The sequence below is a fragment of the Gouania willdenowi genome, chromosome 3 (assembly GCF_900634775.1).
Source record: "Gouania willdenowi chromosome 3, fGouWil2.1, whole genome shotgun sequence".
Taxonomy (NCBI): Eukaryota; Metazoa; Chordata; class Actinopteri; order Blenniiformes; family Gobiesocidae; genus Gouania; species Gouania willdenowi.
Window position 1 is genome coordinate 39074332 of NC_041046.1, and position 22567 is coordinate 39096898.

A 22567-nucleotide genomic window follows, 5' to 3' on the forward strand; every position below is an offset into this window, starting at 1 on the left:
CTTATATATTTTTGAATCTCGATGTATTGCCCAGGTCTATTTAACAGCTGTGAATGGAAACAGTGATTTTAGTTTCTAGGTCAGGTTTAGGCTGTGATCCAGGTCAGATGATTCAGTCCATGGTTTTACAGGATCCCGTTCCTCCTGTTCTGAAGCTCTGCAGAAGCTCACGTTCACTCACACACACACACACACACACACACACACACACACACACACACACACACACACACACACTAACTTGCTGTTGGATTGCTACTGCTTTGATGACAGAATCCTTTCACTGTGCAGGTAGGACTCAGCTGCAGTTGCCTGTTCTCACAGCATGTTATCCACTCTGCAGGTTGTGTCAGTGATTGTTTTTCTAAATATCATTGTAGTTATAATCTGTAATGTATTTGGACATGTTGTTGCATAGGACATTGTTTTGCATTTAAGTTTTATTTGAATGTTGTTTCTTCTATTGTTGGTTGTGGTTTGTTTCGTTCCATTGGTGATTTTTATTTTGATCATTTGTGTTGATGTATTGATGACAGTGTGTGTGTGTGTATTTTATTTATTTTTTGCTTTTGCTTTGACAGTGTGTGTGTGTGTATTTTATTTATTTTTTGCTTTTGCTTTGACAGTGTGAGTGTGTGAACACTTCTTTGTGTCTTCCATGCAGCACTGATTTTTTTGAATGCTTCACTGTTGTGTACTATTAATATTGTGTTTTACATGTTATTGTCAGTTGTCTGATGGGAATGTGCTCCTTATTGTCTTTGTACAGTCATTTTTATTTCACCTGATGCTGAAGCACGTTTTTTTTTTTTTTTTTACTGCTTGTTTTTCTGTTTCCATTGTGGTGGGAGTGGAGCAATCTGATTGGCTCACAGCTGCACACACACAGGGGTGTGTACTGTACGTGCATTACGTGCATGTAATAACAATGATAATTATTTTTTTAGAGAGCACTTTGTATCAAAACTTGCATATAAAAACATCAACTCTTACGTAACAGTGTACACAGGTTTTTAGCTTTGCCTCAATGGAGGGAGCCAGTCTAATTTCAGCAGCTAAACATTGGAGCACAGAATGAAAAAGCATGTTCCCCAACAGTCTTTTTTAAGGACCTTTGGTATATTCAGAAGCTCAGTCCCCTGGGATCTCAAACCTCAAGTTGGAACATACTAGGGCTGGGCAATCTGGACCAAAACTTATATTTTGGTATTTTTTCTCAAATTAGCGACAAACAATATACATCGATAGTTTTAACTGGATAAAGTCTTACCATAAAGACAATTCTGGGTTAAATTTGCTGATGCAAAATACCACACAGGCTGTGCAATACGTGTCACGTGCTTTTTCTCCTATAAGGGACAGCATATGTGAGTGAGTTTTGTAGTGTTGCTAGTTTAGGGGAAGGTGACTGTAGGTTTGGATGCAATCAGTAATCCATCTAACTGTTCTTTTTATGCTTTTCTGAGAAGTAGCAAAAGCATTGACTCCTAAAAATGAGTATTTTAATATAAAATAAAAATATATCGATATAGGCAATATTGCAATTTTCTATATTGCCAAAATAGAAAACCCGATATATCTTGAATGTCGATTCATTGCCTAGGCCGAGAACATACTGTACGGGTTCAACAGATGTAACAAAAATGATGGACCAATGCCATTAACAGTGTTATATGTTTACACCAGTACATTAAAATCTGCTCAAGCCAGTGAAGAGATGCCAGCACAGGAGTAATATGCTCATATCTACTTAAGCCAGTGAGAAACCGAGCTGCTGCCTTCTGCACCATCTGTAGACCATGAAAACTTTTTTTTTGGGCAACCCAGACAGAATCACATTACAGTAATCTAAGCCAGATGACACAAATGAATGAATAGGGACCTCAGCATCCTGACATGACATAATCACTCTATTCTTGGCAATGTTTCTCAAATGAAAAAAGGCCAATCTAGTCACCTGAAGAAGTTCTAACAGCTAAAAGAGACGCCTGAAGCACATTCTCGTCAGATTAGGGCTGGGCAATATGGACCAAAACTCATATCTCGATATTTTTTCTCAAAATTGTGATTACGACATAAATATTGATAATTTCAAATTAAGTCTGATTAGAATAACAATTCTGGGTTAAATTCGCTGATGCAAAATGCTGCACAAAAAGTTTCACTTTTGTCTTTTTTCTTTGAAGGAACAGCAGATTGAGTTCTGTAGTGTGGTTTGTTTAGGGTCAGGTCTGGGTTACAACACACTCATGAATCCAAACTCTTCTTTTCATGCTGTTCTGAGAAGTAGTTAAAACAGCGACTCCTAAAACAAGTATTTTTTCATACAAAATAGGCTATATATATATATACAGTACATATCCAGCCCTATGTCAGATATACTTGGCAGAACCAACAGTAGGTCATCAGCGTAACAAACGTGCCAGATAGAGGGAAAACAGCATTGGACCCAACACAGACCCCTGTGGGACCCCATGCTTGACAATAAAGGATTCAGAGAACATGTTATTGAATAAAATCCTTTGAGATCTTTCTGTCAGGTATGATTTTAACCACCGGAACACCTGGCCTGGTATTTCTGAAGTTTGGACCAGTGATCCACCATATGAGTGATGTAGTTCATCCTGCTGCACATTTGAAAACCAATGCTTTCTCTGCATCTAAGTTAGCATTTTTGGCCAATAGCCGATGCCAATATTTATATTTTTCTCTAACAACAAATTGCAGAGATCACCTAGTTTCTGTTGTGGAACTATACATTCACTTATTCTGCATATTCTTTTTCATGTTGACCCCACTGGCAAACAGACATAAGACAAAGCTAGGGGTGTAACGAAAGAGCCAAGTCACGATACAATATGAAATACAATATAGGCCTCATGATATGATATAAAAAAACCACAACAGAAAAATTACACTTCCCAAAATGTAAACAGTTCTGTTACACCTCTCCCTCCCACAATGCACCATTTCTTTAAAGTGACAGGCCATGCCGATCAACGATAGTGCTTAATCACATTCTGACCAAAATGGCAGCTCTCCATGGTTTATGCCTCAAGGTATGAAATTGTTTTAAAAAGTCCTTTTAATGTGTGTGTTTTTTTTTTGTTTATTGGTAATACATTCATTATTTTGAAGTTATATACATTTTTACTACAGGTAACCTTTAAATCATCATTCATAGCCAGAAGCTGCCTCAATTTATTTGAACACGTGTTTTTGTCGAGTTGTCAGTTTTTCACACAGATTTGCCCAAACTTGAAAAATGGCAAACTTCTAAACATCAAAAGCAAATGGACAGCTCAGATTCTTTGTTCTTTTCTTCTCTTTTATTTTCTTGAAGTACTTTTAAAATGGTAAGACAAACAGAAAAATACTCATTAGTAATTTACAAACAACCAAACAAACAAAAAAAATCTTGTTTACAAGTTTCGTAACCAACTTAACAATAGTGCAAACATTATTGCCACTGGCAGTGATGAAAGAAACTTTCTATGTTGTATTTTTCCAATTTAAGCAAAATGCATATTTTAAACTCAACTTCAGATTCTTTCCTAAAAAGTCATTCACAATTGTTTCCTACCAGTCGAGCACAATGTGTGCGTTTGTGTCTTATGAGTTGGTCAAAAGGCCGAATGGACAGACAGACAAACATTTTAAGCCGTGCTTTAGACGAAGGTGCTCCTTGAATATGGTCCCTGAAGTTCCACTTCAAGGAATTGCTGTTGCTCGTTCAGGCCTGGAGTGAACTCTACACTTTAAAATAGTTTGTGCTCCAACTCCACAGTTTTTATTATGCAGTAAGTTTAACTTTTGGCGTCACTTTTTTTGTTTCAGACATGTTGCCAAAAGCTCGCCTGGGCAAGCGCTCACCTCTGGGGGCGCTCTTGAGCTTTTCATGTCCGGCACCAGGGACTCACCTGGACGCTCATGAGGCTGGCATCACCATGGAAACGGCACCAGGACACCAAACCACCAAGTTCAAAGGTCATCCAGCAATGAAGGTTAGATGACGCGTCACGGCACAAAATGTATCACAGTGGGTGTTAAAAACAAGAATCCACTGGATAATGTAGCCCCGCCTCTTTAATCTTTTGACCCTGGCCATTCCGCGTTGCTACATGCTAAGCTAACTAAAGTGTTTTGTCGATGGTAAAACTTTTATTGAATTTTTTTTTTGTCAAAGCAATATAATTTAGTTTATCCGTTATCAGCCATAGATGTTTATAATGATCAGGTATTGGATCGGTTGTTAATAATCCAGATCAATGCATCACTATATGAAGGTAAGGGCTTTGATGTCCAATGTTCAGTCAGTAGAAAGTTAATAAACTCTTAAACTTAGGGTGTGTCCGAATAATCACTCCTATCTCCTTGTTTCCTATCCAGTTTTCCTTAACCCTATGGATGATGTCACGGGGTTAAGGAAAGATGTTAGAAGACTTCCTAAAGGAGTTAGGGCAAGGCCATCACGTTGTTTTGACTATCAAACGCACTTCCACTAGGTGACGTATTAATCCGATGGCGGCAAAGGTCTGCCGTGGTGAAAAAAACAACATATTTCTGAAAATGGACTATAAAAAGGGCATTTATAACACTTTCCCCTGTGCCTCTAACTGCTGATATAATCTCAAATATCACAAGGTTTGAATGTAAATCAAAGAGGCTACCAGGCTACGAGGAACAAAGTGAAACTAAAAGAACGTCACATTGAGAATGGTTGCTCACACTCACCTTCCACTCAGAAATCAACATTAAGCCAAAATATGTATGATTTTATGAAATTGTTTACATTTATGAAAGATTTGTGCCTACATAACATTGTAGACATACACATGTACAACCGCACATAGCATTCCTAGGTGAATGAAATATGTTGAATAAAACATAATGTGGCTAAAAATGTCTCTGATCCCTTGTTCTTGAACGACAGAGTGCTCTGTTTTCAGTCTTCATGAGGTTCCGTAAACTCAAATAAGCAGGTCCCTTTAAATGTTGTCGCCGCAATGAATTGTGGGTCAGCATCATCTGGTCTCCTTTGGTAAAAGATACATCAGTGCTTCCTAGTCTAAAGGAGGTTATAAAGGAAGCATTGAGCCTCCTTTCCTTAGCTTTTAGACAATTGGAATGCTCCTTATCATGGCCGCCACTTAAACACTTCCGGGGGTTAAGGAAAAGTGGATAGGAAAGGAGGGACTATTCGGATGCACCCTTAGCTTCTGTGGCTCCATTTTTTGACATCCTCTCATCTCCTCTCAGGTGTACTTTGAGGGCGGGGCAGCAGGAGAGTCTTCAGGTGTGGATCGGTTGGACAGCTCACAGAAGGAAGCCTCGTTTCTGCCTGTATCTTCAGTGTCGCCGCCCTGCAGCAGATCTGTCTCCTCCTCCATCAATGTCCCCAGCAGGTAGGCCACGCCCCCTCCATCTCCTGTTCTTGAAGACATTAACCTGACTTTAAGAACCACTTCCTGTGTGCTGCTGCAGCCAGAGGAGCAGGACAGATGTGGACATGGACGAGCTGATGGCTGCCATGGTTCTCAGCACCTTGTCCTGCAGCGGGCACAGCTCCGCCCACCAGGAAGCAGCAGGTACACAACCCAACCAACATGATACAAGCATTAGTGAAAGCAGACTACAACAGCACTAATCTGATTGACACGGGAAACGTCTGTTCAGCCAGTTACAAGTTACATTGTTTATTAATTATTAATGTAATTCACATCCTGCAGAACTCAGAATATGCAAATTATTTAGTCGCAATTATATGAAACTGAACGTTATGAAGTTTCATCTAATGATCAATGCTTTTCCAGTACTTTAAATGCTAGTGCAGGCCTTGATTATAATTAGAGATGTTAAGGCTTGGCTCAGCAACCACTAAAATGAGTGATTATTTTTACTTCAACCAAAATGATAAACAAATGTATGGCCTCCAGTTTTTCGTTTCAAAATATCCCCAGTTCCGTTTCACGGTTTACCAGTTTCCACATTTCCATGTTATCATCTTTCCCTGTTTAGATGACTTTACTGAAAGGTAAAGGGGCTAAAGTCATGATAACCCGTCTTTTAAAACTCAGCATCTTAACTTCAGATGCCGTGTAACATCAGTGATGGAAACAAAAGGATTCACAAACCTGTGTGAACAATAGAAAGATCTATTAGAGCAGTAACTAATAGATCTCATTTTGTGTTTCAGCTCCACCGATGGACACGGGGAGCAGCGAGCACTCTGACGATGGCAGCTGTGGTTATTGGAGCATCGGCCACCCCCACAGCAGCCCTGGCTCTTTTTCACCAAAGGCAGATTCTGACAGCGACCAGGTCACGCCCCCTGATGAGGGGCTGGTCATGGAGCTGAACGAGGTGCTGTTTGACGAGCCGGCGCCTCGTAGACGCAGGGTGAGAGAAAACATGTAAAAACTGTTGTTAATGGTAAAAAAATGTTTAGTGAAACAGGTTGTGAACGCACGTAATAACATTTGGAGGCGGGCTTGAATGCAGAACGCTTTAGTGATGGATATTTAAAGAGTAACTTGTGCAGAAAAGACTGGGATCATTTTTCTGTGCATCAGACTTGACTTAAAGATTAACTAAACCTGACCTGCCACTAGGAGGGAAATTAAAAAAAAAAATGCCTTGAATATGGGCGGGGCTCCTGGAGCAGTTAAGACACACCCAGTCGACACTTTAAAATATCCAATAAACAATCTATGCTATGTTAACTAGCTACTCATTACTCAATACACCTCTCTATTCACTCTTCTGTCAGTCCAAACTACTCACCACAGATTGTAGAGCCCACAGGTGCTAGTTTTTATAAAAGGGGCGGGGCTAATAGTGCTGGTTTGTGACGCAAGATGGTCCCAAAGCGTCACATGATCTTGTTCTCAGCATATAGCACAGATCTATTGTAACAACTGGTTTCAACCCATAGAGGGCAGTCACTCTGACATTTTACAACTAAATGTGACAAATTGAAATACTTTGACTAAACTGTTGAGAGTTGGATCAGGATTAATCAACAGCACTACTTCATACACACATACATTTGTATTTAGCAGAAAAAAGTGTTTTTAGGGTTTAGTTGCTCTTTTAAGCTAACATAAGCTGAGTTCCCATTACGCAAAATCTAAATAGCGCAACAAAAACACCTGAATTTAGAAAAATACTCAAATATCGCTAAATAGTTTTTACGCTTTCATGAGGAGGAATTTCAGATCTTTCGATATTGAAATGTATTGCAAAAGCACTATGGAAACACTTTGTCTGCAATTACACATGACATGACGTACCTGGTCACATGACCACTTCTCTTAGAGAAAACATGGAGCGGTACGTGTGGACAGAAGAGGAGACAGACATTTCTTTGCATTATACTTAAATGATTACTGCCACATTAGACAGAAAACAATAAAGAAATACCTTTGTTTTATAAGGAGGTTTGGAGCGTTCATCTTCCTGCAGCGAAGTCTCACAAGAAGAAATACGAGGCTCAAAAAACAACTTTCAATGAAAACACATTCAAAGAGCAATTACACTTTGTCAAAACTTTAGAAATATTACCTATTTTTGCGAAAAACTGTAATGGAAACACAGATAATGTTACCACCTTAATTTGGTTTGCCTTCACAATGCAACATGAGAATCGCTCCATATTGACAAGAAAAACACTAGCTGCGTTTCCATTACCCTTGGAAATGTGCAAAATCTAAATAGCGCAATAAAAACTAATATATCGCTAAAAAGTTTTTACGCGTTCCTGAGGAGGAATTTCAGATATTTTAATCTTGAAATGTATTACAAAAGCGCTATGGAAACACTTTTTACGCAATTATAGTTTGTCAAAACTTTAGAAATATCACTGTTAATTTGCAAAAAAAACTGTAATGGAAACTAATGGAAGCTAATGAGTGTTGTTCCCTCGTGCAGAACTCAGTGAAGGCGTCCTACAGGTGTTTGTGGCCAAGCTGCGCGAAGGAGCTGACCACCATGGTGGGAATCAAACGTCACATCAGGACAACCCACTTATGGTAAAGATCGATGACAGAGACACGCGTCATGTGTGACCCATGGTCTCATACCATGATCTCTGTGTTGTGTTCAACAGCCGCGGCGGTGAACACGAGCGCTGCTCTCCCAGTGAGGAGGATTTTTACTACACCGAGGTCAACCAATGGGAGCAGGCGCTGACCCAGCATGGACGCAGCCCCTCCCCTTTGTCTCCGCCCAGCCCGCCACCACCATCTCCATCCCCGCCCACTTTGAGTAGATCCGCCCCCTCCATTAGCAGCCTGTGGCAGGTCCAATCAGAACACTCGTATCAGGTACTTACCAACGTTGATTACCCCAAGTGTAGAAAGTGGTAATTGATACCTTCTCTGTTGTCATTTCAGAATAAAAGCCAGAAAGTGAAATAAATCTTAAAATGCAGCATTTGACTTCCAGTGGAATTTAGGAACAAATGCACCTGTTTAAAATATTCAAGCTTTTGTTGTATTTGTTGAGCAGCTGCACAAAGTTAGCGCTTATGCTGATTCTTTTAATGTTTAATGTTTATTTTCTAATTGCTGTAAATCAGGGGTGTCAAACTCATTTTGGTTCAGGGGCCAAATATGGACCAGTTTGATCTCAAGTGGGCCACAGATTTTAGGATGGGGAAAAAGAGCTATTTTATCATCATTGTGCCCTAGTTTTCAATATCAGGCCCTGGAAGATCTTCACTTCACAACTTCTTGATTTTCTAACCATTTTTTGTGTCATTGAGAGGAATTTTGTGGAATTCTTTGTGAAATGTCAAGATTTATGGAAAAAGTTAGAACTCTTTCCACAATTTGCAATTAAAAATGACTGCATTCTGCAAAATATTGTAAAGTTTTACAAAAACTGTGAACTTGAGATATCGACAACTGAATTATTTGGTAATTTACACATAATGAATGTTTTCTACTGTCTACTGCGGGCCGAATTGGATGCTCTAAAGGGCCTTGAGTTGGACACTTGTGCTGTCAGTCACTGACAGTTTTCCAATTTCACTCACTAACCTCAGGATTAACATAAAATGTTTTTTCAGGCTCCGCCTCCCAGCAATGACGCAACAGCATTAACCACACCCGCCAGTTGCTGGACACCTCCGCCCACGGCCTGCCAACCACAGGTAAATGTTTCTTTTTTAAAATGTTTTTATACTGAATCTGGTCCCAACATGAAACAGAAATACCTCACGTGCTTATTTAGGGACAATATGACACATTTACACATTATTTCCCACAAAAAACATGACTGAATGTGTAGCAAGTATAGCAAACAGATCAATATGTTGAAGATGCAATTTTTTTCTCATAATCTCGTACAAAGTTACATGGCTGTGCGGGATTTCATGCATAACTTGAAAGTAATTTGCTGGTTGGCAGGATTTTGCTCAAAATTAAGTGGGAAATAGACAATACGGACTAAACCCTCACTTTAATGTTTTGGGACAATAGCATGCATTTCCATTGTATTTTTCCCGTGAAAAAGGTGGCCGAGTGTAGCAAACGGACACGTTAAAGCTCTCATGACGTAATCTTGCGTGATTTTTGTTAAGGGGCGCCAATTATAAAGTTGCCCATGCTAAAATAAACGGCAACTTTTTGCAACAAACAACATTTTAATGTTACTTTTGACCAGATTAACAATAGCAATATTTGTGAAATTTGTGATGTTTTTTTTTCTCGTCAAAACATGTCAATGTTAAATCTAAATGTTAAATGTAAATCCTAAATCTTAAATCTAAACCTGTACGTTAAATCTAAATGTTAAATGTAAATCCTAAATCTTAAATCTAAACCTGTACGTTAAATCTAAATGTTTAATGTAAGTCCTAAATCTTAAATCTAAATCTGTATGTTAAATCTAAATGTTAAATGTAAATCCTAAATCTAAACCTGTACGTTAAATCTAAATGTTAAATGTAAATCCTAAATCTTAAATCTAAACCTGTACGTTAAATCTAAATGTTAAATGTAAATCCTAAATCTTAAATCTAAACCTGTACGTTAAATCTAAATGTTAAATGTAAATCCTAAATTTTAAATCTAAACCTGTATGTTAAATCTAAATGTTAAATGTAAATCCTAAATCTTAAATCTAAACCTGTACGTTAAATCTAAATGTTAAATGTAAATCCTAAATCTTAAATCTAAACCTGTACGTTAAATCTAAATGTTAAATGTAAGTCCTAAATCTTAAATCTAAATCTGTATGTTAAATGCTAAATATAAGTGTTAAATGTTAAATCTAAATGTCACAGATGAAACTAAATATTTAGCTAATATGCCAATTCACCTGCAGTACCAAAATAAAACATTTAGATTTAATATTTAGCATTTAAATTTAATATATATATTCAACATTGACATTATATTTTTACAAGAAAATAAAAATCACAAATATTGTTGTAAATCTGGTCAAAAGTAACAAAAAACATGTTTAAATATTGTGTGTGCGTGTATATATATATAGATATATTTTTTTTTTCAATCCGCGCCACATACAGCGTAACCCTCCTGAGTTCCGTAAAACATTTAAAGCATATATTTATGAAATTAATAGTATTTCACACTATTAACCCCTTTTTAGCATGTTTTTTACGATTTCTGGAAGTTTAATTGCCGGTAAAGTCAGTTTAACAGGGAAAGGTGATGAAACAGAAACAAAACTCTTAAACGAAATTAAAGGAAATTTTGAAACGTAAACTTGGAGTCGATAACTGTAATCATGAATCAGCAGATTTTAAGTAGGTGTTCCTGTTCTTCCTCAGAGTGTGGCTGTGCGTGTGCGTTCTGTCAGTGTTGGTGAGCATTGGCTGCAGCATCAGGGCTCCCTCTGCAGGTCAGTACGAGCATCGGCGACGGCTCCTCTGCACGCTGAGCTCCATCTTGATGTTTTTCTCTCCTCCTCTTGTTCTTCTCTGCAGGAAGATTCGCAGCGAGGCCAAGAAGTGTCGTAAAGTTTACGGCATTGAGCACAGGGAGCAGTGGTGCACGGCGTGCCGCTGGAAGAAGGCCTGCCAGCGCTTCCTGGACTGAACCAATCAGAACGGAGGAAGAGGAGGAGAAGACTGATGTTTTCTATGAAACCCAAATGCTTTTTTTAAAAACACTCTGAAACATATCCATGTGCTGGTCATGCTTTTTCACGTCTGAGTGAACGGACAAAGATCTCCGACAGCTAACATCATCATCATCATCATCATTATGAAGAAGGCAGCTTTTACAGAGACTGAAAATAAAGCAGCGGCTCGTCGAAGGACTTTTTTTTAGCAGTAATCTGATATTACAGCAGTTACTTTATTCAGAGGAGCATGACCTGCTGTCAGTGTTTACAGACACTCTTTATGTTATAAATGTGCACAGAAAACACCTGACTTCTTAACTTAGTACGTCAGGAGCATCGGAGCCAAAGGTTTCTGTGTTTACTTTGTGGGAAATCTGAAAATATGTTGAAATTTAGTGAAATTTAGAGAAATATTATTATTACCAATGACTACTTGTGGTTGTATGGCACCTTTCTTGCACCTTAAGAACCATTGTGTATTAATCCCATGATTCCATATCCAGTGTTTACCATCATCCTAATCTCACAGGTCTTCAGTAACGAACCAGATAACCAGGGGGTTAGAACAAGAGCTTCCTGCAGGGTCACACTTATGGGGCGCTGATTGTAAAGTTGCACAACTATTCCCAACGTTTAGCAAAAAATCACATTTAAAAAGCGCATGTGAATTTTTTAAATGTTACTTTTGACCAGCAATATTTGTGAAAATTGTGATATCTTTTTCTCGTAATATATAATGTCAACCCTAAATCTAAATGTGATATGTTACATTTAAATATAAATGTTAAATCTAAATGCTAAATGTTAAATATTAAATCAAAAAGTTAAATGTTAAATCTACCTGTCACGTGTGAAACTAAATATTTAGCTACTATGCAAATTCACCTGGAGTACCAAAATAAAAGCTCATTTAAGATTCAACATTTAGGATTTAAATTTAAATGTAACAACTTTTTGCCTTGTTTAAAAAATGTGTTCTTAAAGTTACTTTTGACCAGATTTACAGCAATATTTGTAAAATGTGTGATATTTCTTTTCTTGTAAAAATATGTCAGTGTTAAATATAAATGTTAAATATTAAACCTAAATATAAATGTTGATTCTAAATCTAAATGTTAAATCTAAATGACACGGGTGAATCTAAATATTTAGCTAATATGCAAATTCACCTGAAGTACCAAAACAGTTATATTTAAATGTAACATTTATATTTTCACATTTAGTTTCAGATTGAACAGTTATATTTATTATTAATATTTAATATTTAGATTTAACATTTGCATTATATTTTTACTAGAAAAGCAAACACAAATTTTGCTTTAAATCTGGTCAAAAGTAAACATGGTTTGCTGCTAAAAGTTGCTGTTTATTTTAACACGTGCAACTCTACAATTGGTGCCCTTTACCCACTGCTCTGACCAGGGTTCACTTTATATTGTAGTGTTGCTGTTTCTCCAGTTATAACAGATTTTACCGTAGAAAACGCTCTCTCAAAGAACAGCTACAGGAAAGTTGAAGTATACAAGCAAAGTTTAGGAATTCATAAGGAAATATGAGTTAAAAAGACATTATACAACTCACACACAACAATATGAGGATGTTGCACACACTGTGGCCCTGGCACTGCGTCGTATTTCACATGTTAATTACTCTGTGGGATCAGAAGCCATCGCTGTTGAAGGGAAACACGTAGCAGTTTACACAACCTGGCAACCGCAGCTGATTGAATCTGTGCTTCTTTCTTTACTGTTGTTGTAGTTTATTGGTGCAAAGAAAAACATTCAGATATTGGTGTTTTTTTATAAAGGAAACCAGATAAATGTGTTTTATTGTCCTGTTTATTTTCTACACTATGAGAATTTTCACTTTTATTAAAACCAGGGCTGACTAACTTGAACGCCATGAGACGACTGTTATGTTCGGCACTATATAATAATAATAATAATATGAAAATTAAGACTGGTTTGACTCATCTGTTACTAACCAATGAATAATAAGGACATGATGTTGGCACAGTTAAAACACCCTTAGATTGATTTACCACCCACTGTTTATAGGTGATAAGTATTCAAACCATAAAATACAACAAGAACAGAACTTGTATCACAGCGAGAGACATAAAAACGTGGTTATCTGATCAGAATGTCCCAGATGATCAATATTCATGTGTCAGCATTTAGAATAATGACTAATCTGCGCATTATTACAGGAAATTTTGGGATTTTGTTGCCATTTTTGTTTTGTTTTTTACTCATTGTGATTTTTATTTTTGCGTGTTATGTCATTGACTCATTTTGTGTATTTTTTTATTTTCAGTTTGTGTTCCTGAAGTAATTTACATATATTTTGAGGTTTTGTGTGTACTTTGTCATTTTGTCTATATTCATCGTGAATGTTTTTATCAAAAATGTGTGTATTTTTCTTTTTTGAGTAATTTTATGCTCTCGTTTAGGTCGACATACTACTAGACAAGAGCAGGGTTGGGGTCAATATAGTTGTAATTGCATAATTGGTAATCCATTACATTTATGACATAAACATAATTGGAACTGAAAATAGATAATTGACTTGTAATAGTAATTGACATGAAAATTCTTTAAAAAATGTAATTTACAATTTCATTCAACGCAAACCCGTGGAACCTTGTTACAGTTCTATGGCGTACACATATGTAGTTAATTATTAAAATATGTTTCATATCAACTTTTCACACTGCCTGTCAGTTCTTGAATATCATATTACCACTGACAAAAAAATGAAATCAAGGGGTAAACTGTCATAAAAAAGACAGACTAACACCAAAAATAATACTAATATTTTCAGTGAATAAGAAGCTTAACAAGGTAACCAAAAGATGGGAAAGAAATTAGATGATATTGTAGTTTTGATGCATTTTACAGCTGAATTTTAAGACATGGGTCATAATATATGCTAAAAGAAAGCTAACACAAGAGGAAGGTTAAGTTTTATGGGGTTATTTATTAAAGGCTCATTAATCGTGATTGGCATTTAACTTAATTCATTGTAATTTTAATTGTAATTGAAAAAAATGCAGGTCACCAAAATCGAGATGTAATTTGAACATGGATAATTGAAGATTTAATTGTAATTGAAAATTTTTATTGACCCAAAACCTGGACTGTCTGCTAAAGGATGTTTATGCATCCACGGGAACAAAAAACTACAATGATTTGGTACAAACTACAATGGGACGGGGCTCTGTTATTTACTGTCTGGTCCTGGAGAGCCCCTGTCCTGCATTTTTTAGATGCACCCTGACACACAGGTGGAGTTTGACAAAAAAAAAAAAAAAATATATATATATATATAAATTGTCTCGAGATGTAACACATACAACCAGAAAAGCACTCGGAGAGCGCAGATCTCCACCGAGCAGCTCAGCTAACACGCTTTGGTCACGGTAACATGGTAACCTCAGGATTACCATGACTACCTGTCAACATTGGCTGTGTTAGCATGACTACCTGTCAAAGTTGACTCTGAGAGAACCTATAACATCAACAAGAAGTTCCACAGTGTGGATGGGAAACAGAATGGGATTAACAGACCCCCTTAATGGCCCACGTCACAACTCTAGCTCGAGGCAAAAACAGGAAACGCTGCTGGCTAAAGACTGTGGAGGCTCGTAATGTAACAGCTTTAGAATATCGTCTTGTGTGTTTGGGTGCCATAATAGGAGGAATAACGTTAGTGGACATAAATTAAAGTTTTATAGGATTCCAGCGGACACGTGCTCAGAAAAAACAAAGACAATTTTGGTTTTGCCTCCAGGCTAAGCCCCACCCAACAAAATATATCTATGTATTTTCTTTTGGTAGGCAGAACATCACCAAAATGAAATCACCTGTTCCTTGTCCCATTTTTCCTGAAAATTTCATTCAAATCCATTCAAAACTTTTCAAGTTGTCTTGCCAACACACTGACAGAAACACAAACGGAGTATAAAACATAATTTAAACACTCTGTGCTTTGCGGAGGTAATAATGCAAAAATTATTAGCGACATAATTGATAATGTTGACAACAAAAATGTGCGTTCCGACATGTCAATTAAGGTAAAATCAGGCCGGCGGCCGCTTTCTAAGAATTGTGCCACTGAAGAAGAACCAACCTAAAGTCTCAAAAGTTTGGGACCATTTCACTGAAAACTTATACTAGTGTTTTAAAAAACAAATGAATTCATATATATTTTGTACAGTCACTGTTTTATGGCACTCAATATATTTTTATATTATGTACATGAATTTAGTAAAGCTGTAATGCGAACTTTGCGTATATCTTCACTGAACCAGTGTCAACATGCTGAATTTTCACTGTTTATTTGAAGGATTGTCTCAATACTTTTGACAGTTAAGGACAGACAATGAACTGCAAATCAAAATAAAACGCATAAAATACCCATCACGTCTCGACCAATAACAAATACTGTAGCGTACAAAGCAAAATAATTCCTCTGATGGAAGAACACAGCAAATAAAATGAATAAAACATTAATGTGAAATCATTGAAATACCAGACTGATCAGATTGGTCAGACGGGGAAACTGAAAACAACATCCTGGTTTGAGTTTAAATAAAGTTTTATTACAGGTTATTGAAAAACAGTTAACTCAACACCAACCTCCTGTTCAAGTCAGAATTATAAAAAAAATACAAAACACACGTGCACACACACACTCAGGGTGACTTTGCTGTAATAAATTATATGTACAGTCCAGTTCCTGCTTCCAGCCGTCTGTCAGGCAGCTGCACTGGAGCCACAGTCTACAAACAAAGGAGGAGGATAGTGTTAACACAGCAAAGATAAACACAACAGAAGAAGACAAACTGTGAAGAAAAGTAGCGTTTGCTTTGTGGGTTCTTAATAGGGATGTAACGATTCACTCAACTCCCGATACGATTCGATTCACGATTCTGGGTTCACGATACGATTTTCTCACGATTTATTTTACAATATGGGAATGTTGACAAATGACTGAAAAATATTCCTTTATTTTTTTGGGGAAAATACTGTACTATTTTCCTTTTATTTTTCATTGTCAAAAGAATCGCTTGATAAACTATTCAAAATGATGCAATTTAACTAAAAATAAATCTTGAATGAAATAAATAAAGGAATAATACAAATGAAGAAGCCTATTAATTTAAATTCTGGTTCTATAATAAACAATTCAAAACTGCGTAATAGTTCTTTTTCTTTTTAAAAGTGCAACTGAAAATGTATTTTGTGCCTTAACGATTGGACTTTAAAAAAAAAAAAAAAAAAAAGTCATTTTACTGTATTTACGTCAGATATTTGTTTAGATCAGCAGAGGGCGCTGGTAACCCAGTAGTCGGTTGGCATGCAGTTATTCCACCAGTGAAGAAGAGAAGCTATGCTAGCAGACAGAGTTAATAGAAAGACATGACTTTTACAGATATTCACGTAATATTACAGATATACTTTTGGTGCTAAAGGAGTAAAGAATTATTTATGAGCATGTTTAACGGTAAATGGCGGCCAGAAAGAAAATAGTAGCAGATTCCGCCCGTCACGTCCGCTTCTGGAAGGATTAATATATAGCGCCCTCTGCTGGTTAAAAAAAGTACTGCGATTCAATTTTCAGAGCATCGATGTGAACCGTGGTACCTATGAATCGATTTTTAACTGCCTTACGATTAATCGTTACATCCCTAGTTCTTAACATGAACAGAAAAACAAAGACGTGTGTTTGAAAACTCACCATTTGTCAGATTTGCCCTGCGTCGACTCGCTTTTTCCATCGCATGCTACGATCTTCACTTTGTCCACCCTCACCAGGTCGGTCACCTCTCTGAAATCCACGTCATTCAGGACAAACGTCCACACGTTGTCGCAGAATCGATACGTGTTCAGGGAACCCTGTGGAGCCACAGTTACACCAAACATTCGTATTTGATTTTTTTCAGCAAATATAGATGTTAACTACATGAGGCTGCACTAATTATTTATTACAGGCCAGGACCTCATTTTCACCAAGTCAAAAAAAAAAACATCAAAATCCTGCTGAAGTCTGCAAACAAACATACATGAAATTTCTAATATTTGAATATGAAATACCAGGTTTGACAGCTCTCCAATATATAACGGAATTTCTGATTAGAATCGAACACATTTAACCAACAAACACGTTAAGTGTCCACCTGGAAGTACTACTAAATGTTTTAACTGTGCTAGCATTAGTGCTAACACCTGAAAAAGTGAGGAGAAGGTCCTGCATTAGAGGCAACCACGTGTGTTATTTTACCAGTTAGATGCAATCGTCGTGGCTCTGGGTTAGCATATCAACTGCTACACGTGTTTGATATGAGTCGGACAATATATCGTGGGACAAGATATCACATTATAATAACATCATTACATATATTGTCTCTTGTAAGAATGGTTCGTGCACAGATACAAATATTCCTTTGACGAATGTCATGATTTGATTTTTAATTTTAGACTGGCATGAATTGTCAGCAATCATTTTTTTTTTTTTTTGGCGTGCCACTGCCAACACTTTAAAAGAGAAATATGTGTCTTATTTATTGTTGTTTATTTATACATAGAGTATATACAGTAAGAAAGCCCAGAGTAAAATAACAGGAGGACAGAGCACTGGTCCTGGGAGTGTTTGGGAACTTCATGCAGTCTGTGAATCCAGCTTTAAGGCCTTGCTCACATTCTACTCACCCTGAAGTTGACTCTGTTGCGGACCCTGTTGGCGAGCGCCGTGTTGATGGCTTTATCAAACTCCAGGAGGACCTGGAGCGCAAGCTGCGGAGTGATCTGCTGAGTCTGCACACAAAACACATCATGCAGGATAAACAAATCTGACATCCCATAATACCGACGTACAACTGCAAATCTGGCATTTTACAGAGCTGAGCTTAATGAGAAAATTTCATTGAAAGCGTTTGACCAGAAAAAACTCAACCTGACTAACACAGAGTAGGAAATATTTCTTCTTTGACTGGAGAAGCAAGTGCAGACGTTTTAACACAAGTGAAAAGAAACACCTAAACCTGAACGATTGAGAACCTTAGTTCACATGCAACTAGGAGTGACTTTTTACAGACACAGACTCCGATTCTGTGAAGGATATTTCAATTATAGTAGCATTTTTAGTTGAAAATGGAAGAGATTCTTAGAGATCTAATGCTGTAAACAGTAAACTAACTGAAATGTGGCACAAAATTAAAAACATTCCATGTAAACATTAAGAATTGAGGACGGACAGCACTGCAATACAAATTAAAAATTACGTATTGATTGATTTTATGACTCAATATTGGGCCAGTCAATGGAAAATGTATTTAAATCATTCTTTGAACCCATCCCTACATAATTGTATTTCTTATTTTATCTTTCTTAAATATGTTTTAATTAAAATATACTGCAAGTGAGAGATGAGCTTCATTGCATGCTGTAAACCAATAAGTTTTAAACAGCAAAACGATCTTTATGAGTAATTTCAAACTTAATAATAATAATAATAATAATAATAAATAAGTGATGCATTGATCAATCATTAAACTACCTGTACAACATAGTCAAATTCAAGCAATTTATCATAAAAGGCTGTAATACTCAGTAAGCAATCTCAAAACAATAATTTTACACATAAAAGCAATAAACCAGTGCATAAATAAAGTGAATTGCACTTGATTTTTGATTTGGCTCACTTGATAGTAAAGAAAAACAAACACACACACACACACACACACACACACGCGGCCGGTTAACTAAGATAACTTTGAATGTTCTGATTTAAAAGCTTCTAATAGTAAAAGTTAAGATATGACCGAAAAGCACTTTAAAGCTAGCTGTTCAGAGCTATCAACCAACAATAAAAAACACAATACATTCAAACATTTAACAGATAGTGTTGAATGTCAAACCATTGCACGGTTATCTTAAAATTAAAAGGAAAACATGTGGTAATAGTAACTATTCACATTTATCAAAGGTAAAAGCAAACATTTAAAGGCTAACCATCCTATGCTAACTACTAGCCGTAGGAACTAATTAACCCAGGAAAGCTAATATGCTCTAACAGCCAACATATATGGATTAAGTTGGTTATACAGAGATGAACTAACTCTTAGACACGCACAGTAATCATAATAAACACACGACACTTCTGGATTGTCTTTAGCTGGGCTAAGCTAACAGCTAACAGTTCAGAGCTAACCGTTGCCATTAACTTAGATTTGGAGAACTGAGAGGAAGTTGACTGAGGCTAACGTGGAACGAAGCTTGTGGTTGTCGGTTTGGATGGACTGTCACCTGTATTAACTCGTCCAGACTCTCCTGCAGACTGTTTCCCAGCGTCGTGTTTCGGTACAGCTGGTAGGCCATCATTAAGCCTCAGTAAAAAGCAGACACACACATACACGCACACACAGAGGACACACGGGGCTAAGGGCGGGCTGCTAGGACCCTCCCACCTCTGTCTCTGATTGGCCAGTGCATAATTAGAGAGGATGTGATTGGATGGCTGCAGCCAGAGGTGTTTCTCGCTAAACCAGGCGACGTTTTAGATCTTCTTGGTGACTGTTTTTGTCAAAAGCTACTAGCTACAAATCTAGCTATTTTTACCGGTGTCATTTGGGACTTTTCTGATGTTTTTTCAGACTCTGACGTGACGTGAAAGTACGCATTGCTCTGCAGTTACTGTCCTCAAAGAGGAGCGGGTGCTGCCGTGAGCCATAGACTCAGAATGGACGACACACGCCCATGGGAAAATGAAGCTATTTTTTTAGAGCTCCCCCTGCTGACTGGCTGCAGTATAGGTTATAAACCCCGCCTTCTCAATGATAACAGATGGGATGTGGGTCAAACTGTAAAGTTAAAATACTCGTCACATGTTCTTTTTTCCAAACCTAAACTCTTCTGTGATCGTTAGTTATTATCACTCTTCATTATGTCCAAGTGCTCATTTTTCCGTGAAGTTTGTTTTTAAATAAGTTATTTGAGGTTGAAAAACGGGATTTGACGTCATATATGACAATTGACAGCCTCGGACCTGGCGCAGCTCTCTTTGTGTATAGCATAAGCAGTTACGTCATGAAGTAAAGCCAAGACGCCATTAAACTTTTCCATTCATTTTTTTTTTTTTTTTGTCTTTTTTGAGTTACTAGTACTAGTACTAACCTCTATGATCTAATCATCTAAACTCATCTTAACCTACAGTGGCTTTAAGTGGAATTATTTAATTCCGAATTAAAAACAGAATACACCAGCCATCTAATTCGGAATTAAGTTTAATTCGGAATTAAATTAGCATTAGGAATTAAGTGTTTACAAGGTCAGGTTGAAGGGGAATTGACTTTTATTCCGCTTTAAAGAGGAATTAAAGCTCCCATGTAAACGTGGCCATTATCTCCTTAAACTACTGTCTTTGGGAAACCTTAAACGTGAGCCAGAGATAAAGAATCGTCTACAACATAAAAATAATTCCATCATTAATTAGGCCTAATAGATGCTGTAATCTTTCTAACCCATCAATTACTGCAGTAAGTCTGTTTTTTTCTTCTGCGTAACAGGCTGTTGCTAGGAACGCTAGATTCATAACGTTGATGTTCTGTCCACCCTGTCGGCGTTTATATCACTATAGCTATAACAACCTGCTAACAATACCATATATTAACCCTTTCATGTTCATGCACCGCTGCCTCCACCAGCACCATTCCAAGATGGCGGCGCTGTAGACGCGTCCCTCCAAAGTCGATGCGGCATCTACGTATATAATATCTGTAGTTGCAACGCTCTCTCTAAATGGCTCTGGCTGCAGCAAACGGCCGAGAGACTTTATGTGGTAACGTGTCAGCTTCTTTTTTTTCTTTATAAATTTTGGTGGATTTTTTTGTTCTCAACAGCAACTTTTTGCAACATTTAGCAAAAAACGCTTTTAAAAAACATGGGTTTTTTTTACGTTAATTATGACCAGATTTTGAGCAATATTTGTGAAATTTGTAATATTTTTTCTCTCTGAAATATTAAATCTAAATATAAATGTTAAATCTAAATGCTGAATGAATGTTGAATGTTTTTGATTGAAAGTGCTCTATAAGTAAATTTATTATTATTATTATTATTATTATTATTATTAATAATAATAATAATAATAATAATAATAATAATAATAATGTTAAATGTAAATCTAAATGTCAAGGGTGAAACTAATATGCAAATTCACCGGAAGGAGCTTTTATTTTGGTAATCCCGGTGAATAATTGTTGAGAACAAATGTTCAAAACCTCTTTGCAAAATTGGATAATCAATTAAACTTCTAATTCATTTTGAAAAAAAAAAAATGTTTTAGGTGGCTTTTCATAAAATCCGAACTTTTCACGTTCAATGTTCCTTAAAAAAACAATGTCACAGTTTTTTTTTAAATTCCCCACAATTTACAATTTGTGATTTGACTTTGCAGACAGTCAGTAACCACCAGGTGGGAGCAAAGCATCAGAAATACATAGGTTTATTATCAAATGGATTTTTAAAAGCTTAACCTCAACACTTGATAACTGATCTGTATTTGATGAAGCTCTAATAAACACAGCAACAAAATCAATTATCATTTTCATCTGACCTTTGCCCTTTGCCCTCAGTCAGCCTTACTACTGCAGAATAAAAACAACATCATGTTGTGCTATATCAATAATTCTCTCTTTATTGTACTATCAAAAATTCAGCACATTTACATTTTCAGCGTTCATCTAAAACCCACCTATGAATTGATAACGGCACTAATAGCTCCGTACGGCAGGAAAGATCACCTTCTGCTCCATAAGGGGGAAAATCAACAGTAAAGGTGGCTCTTGTCTATACTTTAGATAATTGAGAACAAGTCCACACCACATGTGTCAAACTGACGGTCTGTGGGTCATACTCGGCCCGTCTCAGCAACCATTCTGGCTCCTGGGATGACTTTGCATTGAGTTTAAATGACTAAGAAAGCAATTATCTTCAAGTAAAACACGTTACAGTCAATTTCAATATGTTTGTGACTCAATGCTTTACATTTTGAAACCAGATACTATAAAATAAACTCATTTTAATCAAATTTCTTTGGTACTTTTTAAAAACCATGCCGATCAGCCATTTTGGGCTTGACGTTGTTGGCTGTGTTCTAAATCGCTTACTAACGTACTACTCATACTTACCTGATGTCAACGTTAGTATAGTGAGTTCACATTAGATTGCATGGAAAGATTGAGTACGCGAGAAATAGCCAGATGTATACCATACTGAGGCATTTTTTAAGTATGCAGTGCACGGTGGGCACACCAGTCATACTCAACAGACCCATGATGCATTGCGGGCAGATCGTAATATTGTATTGGGACCAGCTTCAAGCTAAAAAGCAAGCATCCACTTTCCAAAACAAAAGCATCTTTTCTTGTTTTCCATCAGTTTTTAACGCTTTTGTAAATAGGGCTCTTGTT

At 36.9% G+C, this 22567-nt stretch overlaps 2 protein-coding genes across 5 annotated transcripts; one reads left to right on the forward strand and one right to left on the reverse strand.

The window, feature by feature from the left end:
* The first annotated feature begins 208 nt into the window (after positions 1 to 208).
* Positions 209 to 11404, forward strand: LOC114453949 (zinc finger protein 704-like). Of its 3 annotated transcripts, none has more exons than XM_028433989.1 (10): positions 209 to 291; positions 3838 to 4004; positions 5260 to 5405; positions 5485 to 5588; positions 6197 to 6399; positions 7930 to 8030; positions 8108 to 8324; positions 9071 to 9154; positions 10799 to 10869; positions 10955 to 11404. In XM_028433989.1, the coding sequence occupies exons 1-10, from the start codon at positions 267 to 269 to the stop codon at positions 11064 to 11066; spliced, it is 1230 nt and encodes a 409-aa protein (XP_028289790.1). In that variant the 5' UTR covers positions 209 to 266; the 3' UTR covers positions 11067 to 11404. The 3 variants fall into 3 exon arrangements, with proteins under 3 accessions (XP_028289790.1, XP_028289800.1, XP_028289809.1); XM_028433999.1 differs by having other exon boundaries at positions 283 to 343; XM_028434008.1 differs by having other exon boundaries at positions 291 to 348.
* A 4271-nt stretch (positions 11405 to 15675) lies between these two features.
* Positions 15676 to 19555, reverse strand: gtf2a2 (general transcription factor IIA, 2). Of its 2 annotated transcripts, XM_028434133.1 has the most exons (4): positions 19404 to 19555; positions 17808 to 17912; positions 16837 to 16994; positions 15676 to 15877 (listed from the first exon to the last, which is right to left on the reverse strand). In XM_028434133.1, coding segments are annotated over exons 1-4 (339 nt in total). In that variant the 5' UTR covers positions 19479 to 19555; the 3' UTR covers positions 15676 to 15876. The 2 variants fall into 2 exon arrangements, with proteins under 2 accessions (XP_028289934.1, XP_028289926.1); XM_028434125.1 differs by lacking the exon at positions 15676 to 15877 and having other exon boundaries at positions 16833 to 16994.
* Positions 19556 to 22567: the final 3012 nt, after the last annotated feature.

What these genes read in the sequence shown, in the direction of transcription:
- LOC114453949 (XM_028433989.1), top strand. Translation starts at nt 267, where the DNA reads ATGACAGAATCCTTTCACTGTGCAG. An exon ending in AAGGTCATCCAGCAATGAAG is followed by an intron (nt 4,005 to 5,259) that starts GTTAGATGACGC and finishes ATCTCCTCTCAG; the next exon opens with GTGTACTTTGAGGGCGGGGC. An exon ending in TCCATCAATGTCCCCAGCAG is followed by an intron (nt 5,406 to 5,484) that starts GTAGGCCACGCC and finishes GTGCTGCTGCAG; the next exon opens with CCAGAGGAGCAGGACAGATG.
- gtf2a2 (XM_028434125.1), bottom strand. Translation starts at nt 19,478, where the DNA reads ATGATGGCCTACCAGCTGTACCGAAACACGACGCTGGGAAACAGTCTG. An exon ending in GTCTGGACGAGTTAATACAG is followed by an intron (nt 17,913 to 19,403) that starts GTGACAGTCCAT and finishes TTTTGTGTGCAG; the next exon opens with ACTCAGCAGATCACTCCGCA. An exon ending in GCAACAGAGTCAACTTCAGG is followed by an intron (nt 16,995 to 17,807) that starts GTGAGTAGAATG and finishes GTGGCTCCACAG; the next exon opens with GGTTCCCTGAACACGTATCG.